Source organism: Hemicordylus capensis, chromosome 1, assembly GCF_027244095.1.
Source record: "Hemicordylus capensis ecotype Gifberg chromosome 1, rHemCap1.1.pri, whole genome shotgun sequence".
Taxonomy (NCBI): domain Eukaryota; kingdom Metazoa; phylum Chordata; class Lepidosauria; order Squamata; family Cordylidae; genus Hemicordylus; species Hemicordylus capensis.
Window position 1 is genome coordinate 260,388,482 of NC_069657.1, and position 12,102 is coordinate 260,400,583.

Sequence of the window (12,102 nt, forward strand, 5' to 3'; positions counted from 1 at the left end):
CATTCATCTGTCATCTTAATTATCCCATCTTTGGTCATGGTTCTGAAAATTCAGGTGACAGCAAGTGTAGAGCAGCCTTTTAAGGATGGTGCACAAATGTGTGTTGCAAGTCTTTTGCTGCAGATGGAAGTAAAATAAAATGAGTTTGGAGCACCAGAGCATGGTCAAAGGGCACACGATACAGCCACCTTGCTGAAGCCAAGCAGGTCTTGGTGTGGTCAGTGCCTGGATGGGAGAGGTGTGCCATCTTTTGGAGATGAGCCTGTAGCTTGGTGGTGTTGCATCTGCTTTGCATGCAGAAGGTCCGGGCTCAATCCCTGGCGGCATCTCCAGGTAGGGCTGGGAAAGACTTCTGCCTGAAACCTTGGAGAAGCTGTTGCCAGTCAGTGTAGACAGTACTGAGCTAGATGGGCCAAGGGTCCGACTTGATATAAAGCAGTTTCCGGTGTTCACCATTGTCAGAGTTACTCCAGTCCCACCTTCAAACAGCCAGATATCCCAGCAAATCCAATGCTGACTGAAGACTTCCATGCCGGCTCTGCTACCTGCTAGAGAGCTACTGTTGCCTCTTACCTGCCTTTGCCACCTTGGTCTGTGGTTGCAAAGGCCACTGAATGCGTTGACTTCCCCCAGCTAGAGGAAGAGAGAATGGTAGCAGCAAACAATGGCATGAGGAAAGGCATGACTGAGGAGCTGTGGTCAATCTGCTACTGGTATATCTAGCAAGTCAGGTATGGCAGTGGGATTGGAACTTGCCTGAATAATATACTCTGAGCTCCCTTTAGGCCTTGTGTTCCCCCCCAGCCTTTTGATTCTATAGGGCTGCTATAGGCAGAAGTGGACGTGGTAGTACTTTGTCTTGCTTTGTGGTGGGAGTCATTTGTTGGCACATCTTGTCAGTCTCCTCTCTATGCAAATGGTTTAAGGGCTTTGCCTTTGCCTTGGTCAGCATGTATTCCCGACCAAGCTGGAATACTGGCTAACTGTGCATCTTTGCACACTACACAAACATTGTGTTCCATCACATGAGTAAATGGAGTTGTCTGGCCATCATCTATAATGGCTGCCCTGTGGCACAACTTGTTTTGTGGAGTTTTTTTGCTTGCGCAACCATGCAAATGTTCCCCCCACATAATGTTATGCTGAGCGTTGGCCACTGTAGAGAGCTTGGCTCCCTGAGTCAGTTGCATGATTCAGGTGTGAAGTTGGACGTCAATCATATCATGTGGCTTCTTCAAAGTGCATGGAATAGCAGTTGTGATGGTGGCTGCGATATTGTAGGAGTGGCATTTTCCTCTGGAACATGCTGCTCAACCCCTGCTCTTTTAAAGTGAGGGTTGCACATCCTCTAGGAACCATCAGTGCCAAATAGCAAAACTCCTTGAAATGAGGGTCTGCTAACTAGGTAACCAGGCACCTTTTCCTGTGTTGAGCAGAGGAACAGAGATTGTCCCTATTCAACCCAGCATAATAATTCTCCAGTGGCTACTACTGGTTTCTTCTTAAACCGTGAGCCCTCTGGCGATAGAGAACCATCTTCCTATTTTTTCCTATGTAAACTACTTTGAGAACCTTTTTCTGGTAAAAAGCAATGTATAAACAATATGTTGGCATTTCTCCCCAAAGAGAGGCAATACCTCATGAAGATTGGTGGACTTTTGGTATGAGTGGGGTTGGTTTTGCAAGGACTGAGAGCCTATAGGAATTGGGGAGTTGTTAGCCAAGAGGTAACTGTTCTGAACAGGGATATCTTGCTCTCAGATTTTCAACACTCCTGCATTCTTTAGAAAGGCATTTTGAGGATGGCATGCTAGTTGGCCACTATCACATTGATCTTTAGCAGCTTTTAATTTCAGGTGCTCACAAACCCACACATGGAAGACTGCTATGAGAATAATGGGAGGCATATAGCAGCAAAAAAAAACCCCCACAAGTCATAAGATCAGATTTCGGAAAATTGTTCTCTTAAGTTTGCCTTAACCTGGAAACTGGTTTTCAGTGCTGGGTTTCAACCCTTGGAGATATGAAATGATGAGGGTGGTGCACCTATTGTGTTCCTCTGAGCATGTACAGAGTGCCTCTAAAGTACTCCAACAAATTAGTACGTATATATGTTAGGGGAAGAGACTTCCAGTCAACGATTCCAAGTACCTCCATTTAAAAATGATCACCAGAGGGTTCTTTGAGTGGTATACCTGGGAGGGGTCATGGCTCAGTAGTAAAGCATGCCGAAAGTCCCTAGTGCAATCCTGGTGATCTCTGGTAGCTGGTCTGGGAAAGCCCTTTACCCAAGAGGTCTTGAACAGCTGCTGCCAGTCAAAACGCACAACACTGGTCTAGGTGGACCAATAGTCTGACTCTGGATAAAGCAGGTTCGTGTTACTCATTTTAAAAGAACTTGTATCTTCCTCCTTCACAAAAAGCCCCAAGTGGGGTCTGTCTATCTGACTCTTCACTTCTACCACTAGTAAAAACTGTCTTTCATAGTATTAGGTGTGATCATATTTTCATCATTTCTCCAAAAGACTGAATCAGTACTTAGTATTGAATCTGATTCCATTCTAATGTGTTCTGCTTCCTTTTGTAGAACTGTTAAAATTGCATCATGTGATCCGAGATTGTGGAGAGGGGGTTGTATTTCATGCAGTTTCTCTAAACATTGACTTGCAAGTCCACGAATATTGCTGTGGCAGAGTTCAGCCAGTAATACTTCTGAGTATCTGGACCTTAGGATAACTTTCTCCTCCTGCTTCATTCATTTTCTAATTGCGGTGGTTCCTTCTACACTTAATTCAGTGCTAGTGATTCCTGCTTGGATGGTGGGAAGTATAAAAACCACTTTCTCTCTCTAGGCTGGCAGACTTTATCCTTGCACTGTCTGCCGCCATGGGATTGCCAGTCATTAACCTTCCATCTCTGTGGTCTGGTAATGGCAGGTTTGTAGAACTCTGAACTCATTTCCTTCTGGTTAATGTGTGCTGCCAGAGAGGGAGAACATGTGGAAAATCGGATCAGTGTTGGTTCTGAGAGTGTCTGGCTTTTTCCTGCGTAGTGGCTAATAACTGACCAGTAATGCCATGTTCTGGGGGTGTTGCCTGCATGCAAGCCCCCACCCCAGGTGTGATCCCTCTTGGCTCCCCTGGGCCCAGTATTGTATGAAGAAACATCGAAGTGAACAGGCTACAGGTGGATACAGCTAATGGCAGTTTTGGGCGAGATTCCAAAAATGGCTGTGGTAGGCTAAATTTCTAAATACGACCTGGTTTGTGTTGTGCTTCCGAGTATCCTCATCCTGTACCCAGAGTTTTGGATAGAGAGGAGAACCTATCTGGCTTGTATGTGTACATTGCCCCTAGGAGTATCTCTTTGTTAGGGAAAAGAGAGTGTGCAACCAAGATGGGGTTCTTCTGAAGTCTCTTATGGTAGGATCTTAGGATCCTGTCCTCAACATGACTTCTCTACTTGAAAAGTAGACTCCTAGGATATCCTTTCCTTATTTTATGGTTTTCCTTATTTATGCTTATGTCTTAAGCCCATTGAGCAAGGACAAGAGCTCAGTGTCGGAGCACGTGCTTCTAATGCTGGAGGTTTTGGGTTCAGTTCCTGATGTATCCAGTTAAAAGGGCTCCCAGGTAGCCAAGTCTCTTTGTGGTGCCTTGGAGAGTCAGTGCTAGCTAGCGTAGACTATTACTGGGCCAGGTGGACCAGTAGGAGGCAGCTTCATAGGTTCATATGTTTTATCCTGTGTCTCTTAATGCAAGAACCATAACGACTCTTACAGTCTCAGCATTTTCTTGAGTCAGAGATTTGCCTGGAAATGACAGAGAACTGAACCTTGGAGGCTGCCTTATTCCAAGTCAGACCATCGGTCTGTCGCAGGCCTACTCAACTTCGGCCCTCCTACAGATGTTGGCCACCTACAACTACCATAATCCATGGCTATTGGCCACTATGGCTGAGGATTATGGGAGTTGTAGGCCCTAAAAACACCTCGGCAGCCAAAGTTGAGCAGGCCTGCTTTATCTAGTTCAGTACTGTCTACACTGACTGGCAGCAGCACTTCAAGGTTTCAGGCAGGAGTCCTCAGCTGTGCCTGGAGATGTCAGAGATCAAACCTGGGAAGATGCTCTTCCACTGAGCTACAGCCTCATCCCCAAACTGAAATTTCATGACAAAATGTGGTAGAACAGCAGTTTTCAAACTTCTTTTCCTTGTGACTCCATTGAAGGCCACTTATGTCACCCCTGTGACCCAAAAGAATAACTTAACTCTCATAAGAGTTCTTGTAGAATCACAGAGGGACTATGCATGCTATTTAAACTATTCAACATTTAATTGGCACAATTCTTTTTAAAAAATCTTCTGAATTTTCCCCCAAATCATAGCCAAATAAAGACAGTACAAAGGCAGCTTAGACGCTGTAAAGAGTACAAAGGCAGCTTAGACGCTGTAAAGAGTTCATTTTAATTATTAAGGGACCCACTTTCTAATGAACCATCATCCCATACTGGGTCACAACCTGAAACCATCCATCAGCCTTCAGAAGTGGCTTGTCTTGTATCTGCTGGGGTACTTTTGAATCATGGGCCAAGCTTCTTTGACTTGTGTTAAATTTTTAAATGTGAGTAATATTACAAATGCCATCCTCAGCCCTCTTAAACTATACCCCGGCACTATTGCTACCTAGCATGCATGTCTTCCTCTTCTGGATTTTGCACAGTGCCTCCAAGTGTCTCTTGGCTGTTTTATGATAGATTTTCAAGCTGCAGGCAAGTGCTGCTAGCAAGCAGGTCGTAAGGCAGTGTCAGCTCATTGAAGCTGCAAGGCTGGACTACAAAGTGAAATACCACAGATATATACAATGTTCCAAGCAAATGTGAAATATTAGTATTTTATGGTATAACATAGCTGCTTTGGACTGCCTTTAAACGCCAGGAAGAGAGATGCCTTTGCTTTAGAGGAGATGAAGTGTGGAAATCAATGACTGATCAGTTTGCACAGAAGTTTCTTGAATGATTTAAAGCAGGGGGGTCTCCAGCCAGGGGTAATTTGAAACCTCATAGAGGGTCCATGGGGGAAACGCAGAACTCTTCCACCTCCCTGACTCACTTGCATGCTGCAGCATTGGCTCCCTCTCTGGGAGGGGAGGGGAAGGAGTGTCAGGTAGCCTCCCTCCTTCCTCTTCTTGTGACTGGCTGGCTAGATGCTTGGGCTCAGCCTACCCTCACTTGACTGACAGGCTTAGCAATGAAGGAAATGCTGGCTGATTCTCAGCGTCAGCATTGCCTTGGCTGCAAAGCCAATCAGCCAGGCTGAGGAAGGGGTGGGCTGAGCCTCTAGCCAGCCGGTTACTTGGAGAGGAGGAGGGAGAGGCGGGGTCAGTTCAGGGCTGTGGAGCCCTGGCCAGAGGATGGCCAGGAGGAAGGAAGCCACCGAGTATTTGGGGAGTTGGAGTTTGCCTGATTCCAGGGCAGTTCCACTTCCCACCAGCTCTGGCAAGATTTGCTTCTGGGAGTTGCAGTTCTTCTTGGTTGCTTATATGGGGCACCTGAGCTGAAGCTTTGAGACAGAAGAGGTATACTTGTTTTAAAAAAACCAGGCTTGAAGACCCTGGTTTAAAGCGTTGACGGCCTAACTTCTAAAAGGGGTAACTCTTACAGGGTTGGGTTCTGTGTCCTGCATGGCTTGTTTTGGCAGATAAAAAACTAAACTAGGTTACGTATTTATTATTTATTTCACATATTTGTATACCACCCAAAATGCAACTCTCTGGGTGGTCTACAAGAAAACAATAAAAACAAGTAGAAAGGTTTAAAGATTACAACAACTTAAAACAATGTTAAAACTATTAAAAATAATCAAACTATTAAAACACTATCTAATTAAGAGCCTAGGTGAACAAATGCATCTTGACTTTCTTTTTAAAAGTTGTCAGAGATGGGGAGGCTCTTATTTCAGCAGGGAGCCTGTTCCAAAGCCTCAGGGCAGCAATGAAGAAGGCCCATCCCAGAGTAGCCACCAGACCAGCCAGTGGCAACTGCTTATGCAAAACGAAGTGCCAATTGTCCCTGCTCTGCTCGGAAAGAGGGGAGTTTCTTGCTTCTACCTGCCTGTCTAGAAATCTTTGGCACATGTCTGCCAAGTAAATGGGCTGTTGCAACACTGCTACTGTATATGGCCTCAGGGCTTTATAAACATTCTGCAAAAAGGGCACCATATGAATAGATGGATAATCAAAGCCAAGCGCAGAGCATAACAAGTGAAGAACTCTGTTGGTGTTACAAGGGCACCTCCCAGCCCCCTGTCCTCCTCAAATTGCTTGTCCTGGATCTCTTTGGTTTGTGGGGGGGGGGGTGGTGGGTAGTCTCCCCCCCTCCCCCACCACTGAGAGTTTAGGGTGAGAGCTTCCGTAAAGGCTGTGCTTTGGTTGGACTGTTCCCTTTGACTAAAGTCAGTGTATGGCTTTGTGTCCGGGATGGTGGACAGCGCAGGAAGTAAAATGCACAAAAAGTATTCCAAGAGTTCTGAATTAAAATGGCTAATACCACAGAATGAGCATTCTGGCAGGTGGGGACCAGTCTTCTTTTTATTCATAGTGAGTGCCTAAACATCAAGGCAGCTGGCAAAAATATTTTCCCAATTAGCTGCTGCTCTTCCCACAGTCCAAGTAATCCTGTATAAATGGCATTCTTGGTGATTCAACTTCTTGCTATTTGGGTAAATGAGGCTTCCTTTAACTCTTGCCCATCATAAAGAAGATCTTGTCTATCAATGGCCCCTTTGCTTGCATGACCAGCAAGGTGCATGCAGAGTGAAACAGACACGTGCTTGTTGCATGAGCAACAATGCACACACACACTCAACACACTTATGGTTTCCCTACACAAAAGTGATACTCATGCGGGGAATTGGAGTGTGAAGAGTTCTGAAGAGAATCCAAGTCTCCTGTGGTGACTACAGGCTTATCCACCAGGCAGCACTGAACTTCACTCCCACCCACCCAGCTGCAGCATTCTTGCACTTCTGTCTAATGGATGCAAATTTGGGGCAGTATAAAGATATGTTAGACAAGTAAATACATAAAATAATGCTGATTTTTCCTTTAAGATGAATAGCAACTCTGCAATGGAGACCTGGAAGTGGTTCTTTCCTTCTGATGTTTTGTTTGTGTGTTTTTTTTTTAAGATACAGATAGCATTATTGAAAAAGCATCTCACTCTGGTATGATCAACCCAAGCCGCCAGTGGCAGCCCTTGAAGCAAAACGCAGGCGTGGCTCACTTTGAGTATCAGATCCGGGTCACTTGTGATGAACACTATTATGGCTTTGGCTGCAACAAGTTTTGTCGACCAAGAGATGACTTCTTTGGACACTATACCTGTGATCAAAATGGCAACAAAACTTGCCTGGAAGGCTGGATGGGCATTGACTGTAACAAAGGTTTGTGATTCGCATGTGAACTCTCGGGCTGGCATGTTAAATTCTGGAAGACAGAATCATGCTCATCAAGTCTTAACTTGCCTGAAAAGCCACAGTGCTGGCTGTGTTACTAATGGTTGTGATGGGTTTGTCTGTGTTTGCTGCACCCCTGGGCCAGGTGAAGGATCTCTGTTGAGTTTCAGTACATGAAATCACACTTGTTGCATGACTCCTGTGTAGTGGCTCGTGTGACTTGTTTCTGAGCAGGCCATGTGTTGGTATCTGGGGCCAAATGTTTGAGTGCTCAAAGGGGCTGTAATGGAAGAGCAGAGCATGTGCTGTAGATGTGGAAGGTCCCAGGTTCCATGCCTGGCATTTCCCATCCAGACTCTCTGGGCTGGGAAGAACTTCTGCCTGAGATCTGTGATAGCTGCTGCTAGTCAAGAGTAGACCAATGTGCTGGTATCAATGGGCCAGTAGTCTAATTTGAATAAGTTGGCAACTATTCAAGGCAGCAAACTGGCTGCTTTGAAAGGGAAAGCTCCCTTCTTTAATTCAGAAGTAACAACTGATAGACACTTGATGGTGTGTTTGGTCCTGTCAGGTAATGATGCTATCCCTGCACCATAATAAACCTTGCTGTAGGGATTTAAAATGTGGCTTAAGTGCAAAGAGAGGTTTCAGTTATGACGTGCCTCATAGGAAAGAATGAAAATCCCCTTCCTGGGGAAGTATGCAGACTTCCTTAAGTCTTTTCTTCCATGCTGGGAAAAGGTATTGGGAAACCAATAAAGGCTTGAGAACCCCTTTTGTTTTAAGTTATCTGCTTCTATGTTGATACTGAGGCCTTCAGTAGGGATCACACCATGATTCCTTATTTGTAGCTTGCTAAATGTGCTGTCATGAGACATTACCTGTCTCTTTACAGTAGACTTGATAAAAGGGGCCTGTTTAAACCTTGGCTTTGGTAGGATTACGGTATGAGCTGGAGATTAAAATGTTCCCATGAGGGCGAGGGTCCTGGAAAGAGTCTGCACTTTAAAACCCCTTTTTCTAATGTTTCCCATCTTCCCCCCTCCTCTCTCTCTCTGCAGCCATCTGTCGACAGGGTTGTAGCCCCAAACATGGGACTTGCAAAATTCCTGGAGAGTGCAGGTAAACCTACCAGACCTTCCTTTTGCTAAGCAGCCTTAAGTGTTTAACTTGAACATGCAGCTGGTTGTGAGAGGAGTCTCTCTCGTTTGCTCTACATTCTGAGCATCAAGCTCATGTTCTTCATGAACCAGTGTTGGTGTGGTAGAGTGTAAAGGCAGCAGAGGCCTCGCTCTGGAGAGCTTGCTCTGTTTGGAAACGCCAGCACTTATGAACTGAACATGGGGGCAAAGGGACAAATATGCTGAATGTTTCGTAATGAGCTATGGCTAAATTCTTCATAAACTGTGTGTGTTTGTATATGTGAAATCTGCTGATCAAGGCATTTTCCTCTAGTATGTTTAATTACATGACTGCTTTTACCCCTCCCCCTCCCCTCAACTCCCCCCCCCCCATCAATAGGCAGAAGTCAAGCATTCTTTAGAATAGGATTAATGCAGTCTCTTGGTTCCTCTGCTGTTGGGAGCCAGACTTCAGAGTGATGAGAGCTTAATAGCTGGGATGGAATCTGGTCCGTAGATACTGATGAAGGCAGAGTTTTGCCGTCGTCCTTTGAAGTCTCTCTTCTGTTCTGGCCAGCAGACAAGGGGGAAAATGGAGCATGCATATAGCCAAACAACTTAAGGGTTCCTTTTGGAAAGCCAGCCATTATCGCACACTATGTCAGTGTTCCTGATATTAATAGTGGGTTTCCACTCTTCCGCTTGGGATGGGGGTTGCTGGATGTTGGGGAGATGTTGACCTTGTCTTCAAGGCGTGTGTTTCCCTTCTAAGATGAGTAGAGCAGTATAACTTAGTTTCTGGGTCACCCGTCTCCGACATCTGTATCTCCTGCAACAAGGGGTTAGCCACCAATTTTGTTGGGGTGAACAGGACTGAAACCTACCTGCCATAAGCCCCATTCAGTCATTAGACACCTAGGCACATGTACAATGTCCACCACACATACCTGCATTCACTAAAAAATGTATTTGGACACAGACCCTTTTAAATGAACAGAGAAGAAACATGCGGCTATACGTGCATTGAGCATTACAGTACTTCACATGTTCATGTGTACAGATCTGTACATGCATACACTGTAAACAGGTTTTACATGTGTTGAACATAACATGTGAATAAGGCTACAGCACCGTGTCTGTCACAGGGAAGAGCTCAAAACCATCATGAGTCTTTCATTCCCAGCTGGCAGAAGGTGATGAAATTGACCATTACAAGCTAGAGAGCAGCAGTTGGATGTACATGCCATGACCAAACCTGGCTACATTGTTCCACTTCTCTGAATCCAGTTAGAATGTTGGCTGTCCTTGTGTGACAGTGAAGATCCAGAATGGTGGTTTTAGCCTGTTTCTCTAGGACTGAATCTGGAGCTTGGGTGTTGTACATATAAAAAGAAGCACACAAGAGGGGAAAGCACCATGCCCACAAATAGGAAGGAAGGGAATGGTGCAGTAGCAGTTTATTAAAGAGCAGATCCCGGCGTGTTTTGCGAGAAGACTCAAAGTTGGGGCTGCTTCACATATTGGCTGGCATGTTCTGCAGTGTCATGTGGGTGCTGCTGCCCATGCAGCCACAGTTTCCTGCCAGCAGTCTTGTGGAAGAGCACAGAAACTAGTGTGCTCGCACTTCAGGGGTGCTGCTATGTTCTCTGTGCTCTTGCACAAGATCGGTGCTGCTAGGAGCCTGCAGCAGCACAGGTGGCTCGGAACCACACACGTTAGGAACACGTGGGGTAGCATGTTTTGAGGGTACACATAAATACAAGAGACTCTGTGTCTTAAAAAATGTGAAACCTGTTTGAAACAGATGTACTGCACAGGTATGTTATGGGAGCCAGAATTGACTGGGTCTCTCCTTTTTCCATATTGACTTGGCAACAAACCTGAGTTTGCTTTCCCAACCTCTGACAATCTGTGACAAGCCCCTTAGGCAAGGATAGTGTAAAGATCCCACTGTCCCTAATACAGATGAAGCAGCAGCACGTGCATTTCTATGGTGTTATCTATCTAGGAAGCCTTGGACAAAATTGGTTGTATTTATTTGCCCTATTTTAACTGGGCTGGATCCCAAGTAGTCTACGAGCCAAAGCTCCTAAAGAGTTGTACTTCTGTCATCCAGCTCAAAGTGCCTTACAGGGTTTGCCTGCATTCTTTGCTAGCCAGAACAACAGGCTTTGTTTCCAGAGTTCAAGCCTTACTCTGTTGCTCACCTCCCACTCGCTGCCCAGACATGCACTAGTGCCCTTATTTACTTAAGGTGCGACTTTCCCACACTTCTTTTTGCAAAGCCTTCCACCAGTGTAGCTGCCCTTCCTGATACCCCAGCCTCAATTATCTTCTTGGACTCTGAGAAACAAGATTATAATTCTTTTTCCATTAAGTTGGGATGAGTCATAGTCTTGCATTACAAATGCAGCAGAGTTTAAAAATAAAACTCCTCCAAAGCCGCCTACAATCTGAAACAACGCACAGAAGTAGCTCTCCTTTCCTCGTTCATTTTGGAAGCAACTTGGAGCAAAAGAGACGGTCTGATAAAAAGGGAAATGGATTTGGGAATCTGTCAGCCAAGACTGTGTTTCCCTTGAGAATGTGGTTGTGTTTATTATTAATCTGGGAAGGCTTAATAAATTACTCTTCTGCTAAAATTAGCACGACTTAGATTTTCTGAAATTGGCAGTCACTGGCTCTTGGAACGGATCTATCAAGATGGGCCATGCCTTTCCTCTGCAAGTAAAGTCAGGTTGCTGGAGATCTCGTAAAGCGAGTTGGTGTCTTTAAAATGGTTTCGCTCCTTGATGTTTGAGCGGTGCTTGCTGCAGAGGCCACCAATTTGCCTCTTTGACATGCTTTGGTTTGGAGGCCACTTAATGCATGCAGACTTCACAAGAGCAAATCTGATCTTTGGGTCCTTCGTGGCTTCTGTATCCCAAAAGGAAATGTTCTGTCTGGTGTGTTTTTGCTTGCAAAGAAAGCTGGGCTCAAAATATTTTGCTGCCTTCTCTTTATCAGATGCATCAAAACATGCAGAGGCTTTGAACAGGAGGTTCTTTCTCAAAGCTGATATTTTAAAAAAATTAATTAGGGGAGTGGTTTGTCTGAGGTTTTTAGATGGAGAGTTAAAAACTTTCTGCTTTGCTGTGGGTGATTAGCCCTGGACAGATCCTTATCGCTTTTCCCATGACAAAAGATTTGCTGGGCAGAGAGTTGCTTTTTGAAAATCAAAAGCCTGACTGACTTGGATGGAAAAGGTTTATTTTGATAATTTAGGACCAGCTTAGTGAGTAATTGCTGCTGATCACTTGTTCCCAGGTCTGAGTAATAAACTGCACTTTCAGTTAACTCATGCTTTCAGACTCTCTTCTCCCCCAAATAATGTATTTTAAAATAAAATGGCAGTGTCTCAATCTGGAATGTATTCAAATGAGAGATTTCTCATAATACTCTGTGTGGGTGTGTTTGGTGGGGGGCTTCTCAGATATTGGATTCTGCTTGCTTGCTTTGTTTTATTACATCAGACTGGTTTCTTGAGCTA

At 45.0% G+C, this 12,102-nt stretch overlaps 1 protein-coding gene across 2 annotated transcripts in view; it reads left to right on the forward strand.

The window, feature by feature from the left end:
• JAG1 (jagged canonical Notch ligand 1) overlaps positions 1-12,102 on the forward strand; it is a 56,975-nt gene that overhangs the window by 18,958 nt on the left and 25,915 nt on the right. For both annotated transcript variants that reach the window (XM_053284683.1, XM_053284682.1), the window contains exons 4-5: positions 7,186-7,440; positions 8,514-8,574. In XM_053284683.1, coding sequence (XP_053140658.1) covers positions 7,186-7,440; positions 8,514-8,574 — 316 coding nt within the window. The remainder of the gene's footprint in view (positions 1-7,185; positions 7,441-8,513; positions 8,575-12,102) is intronic.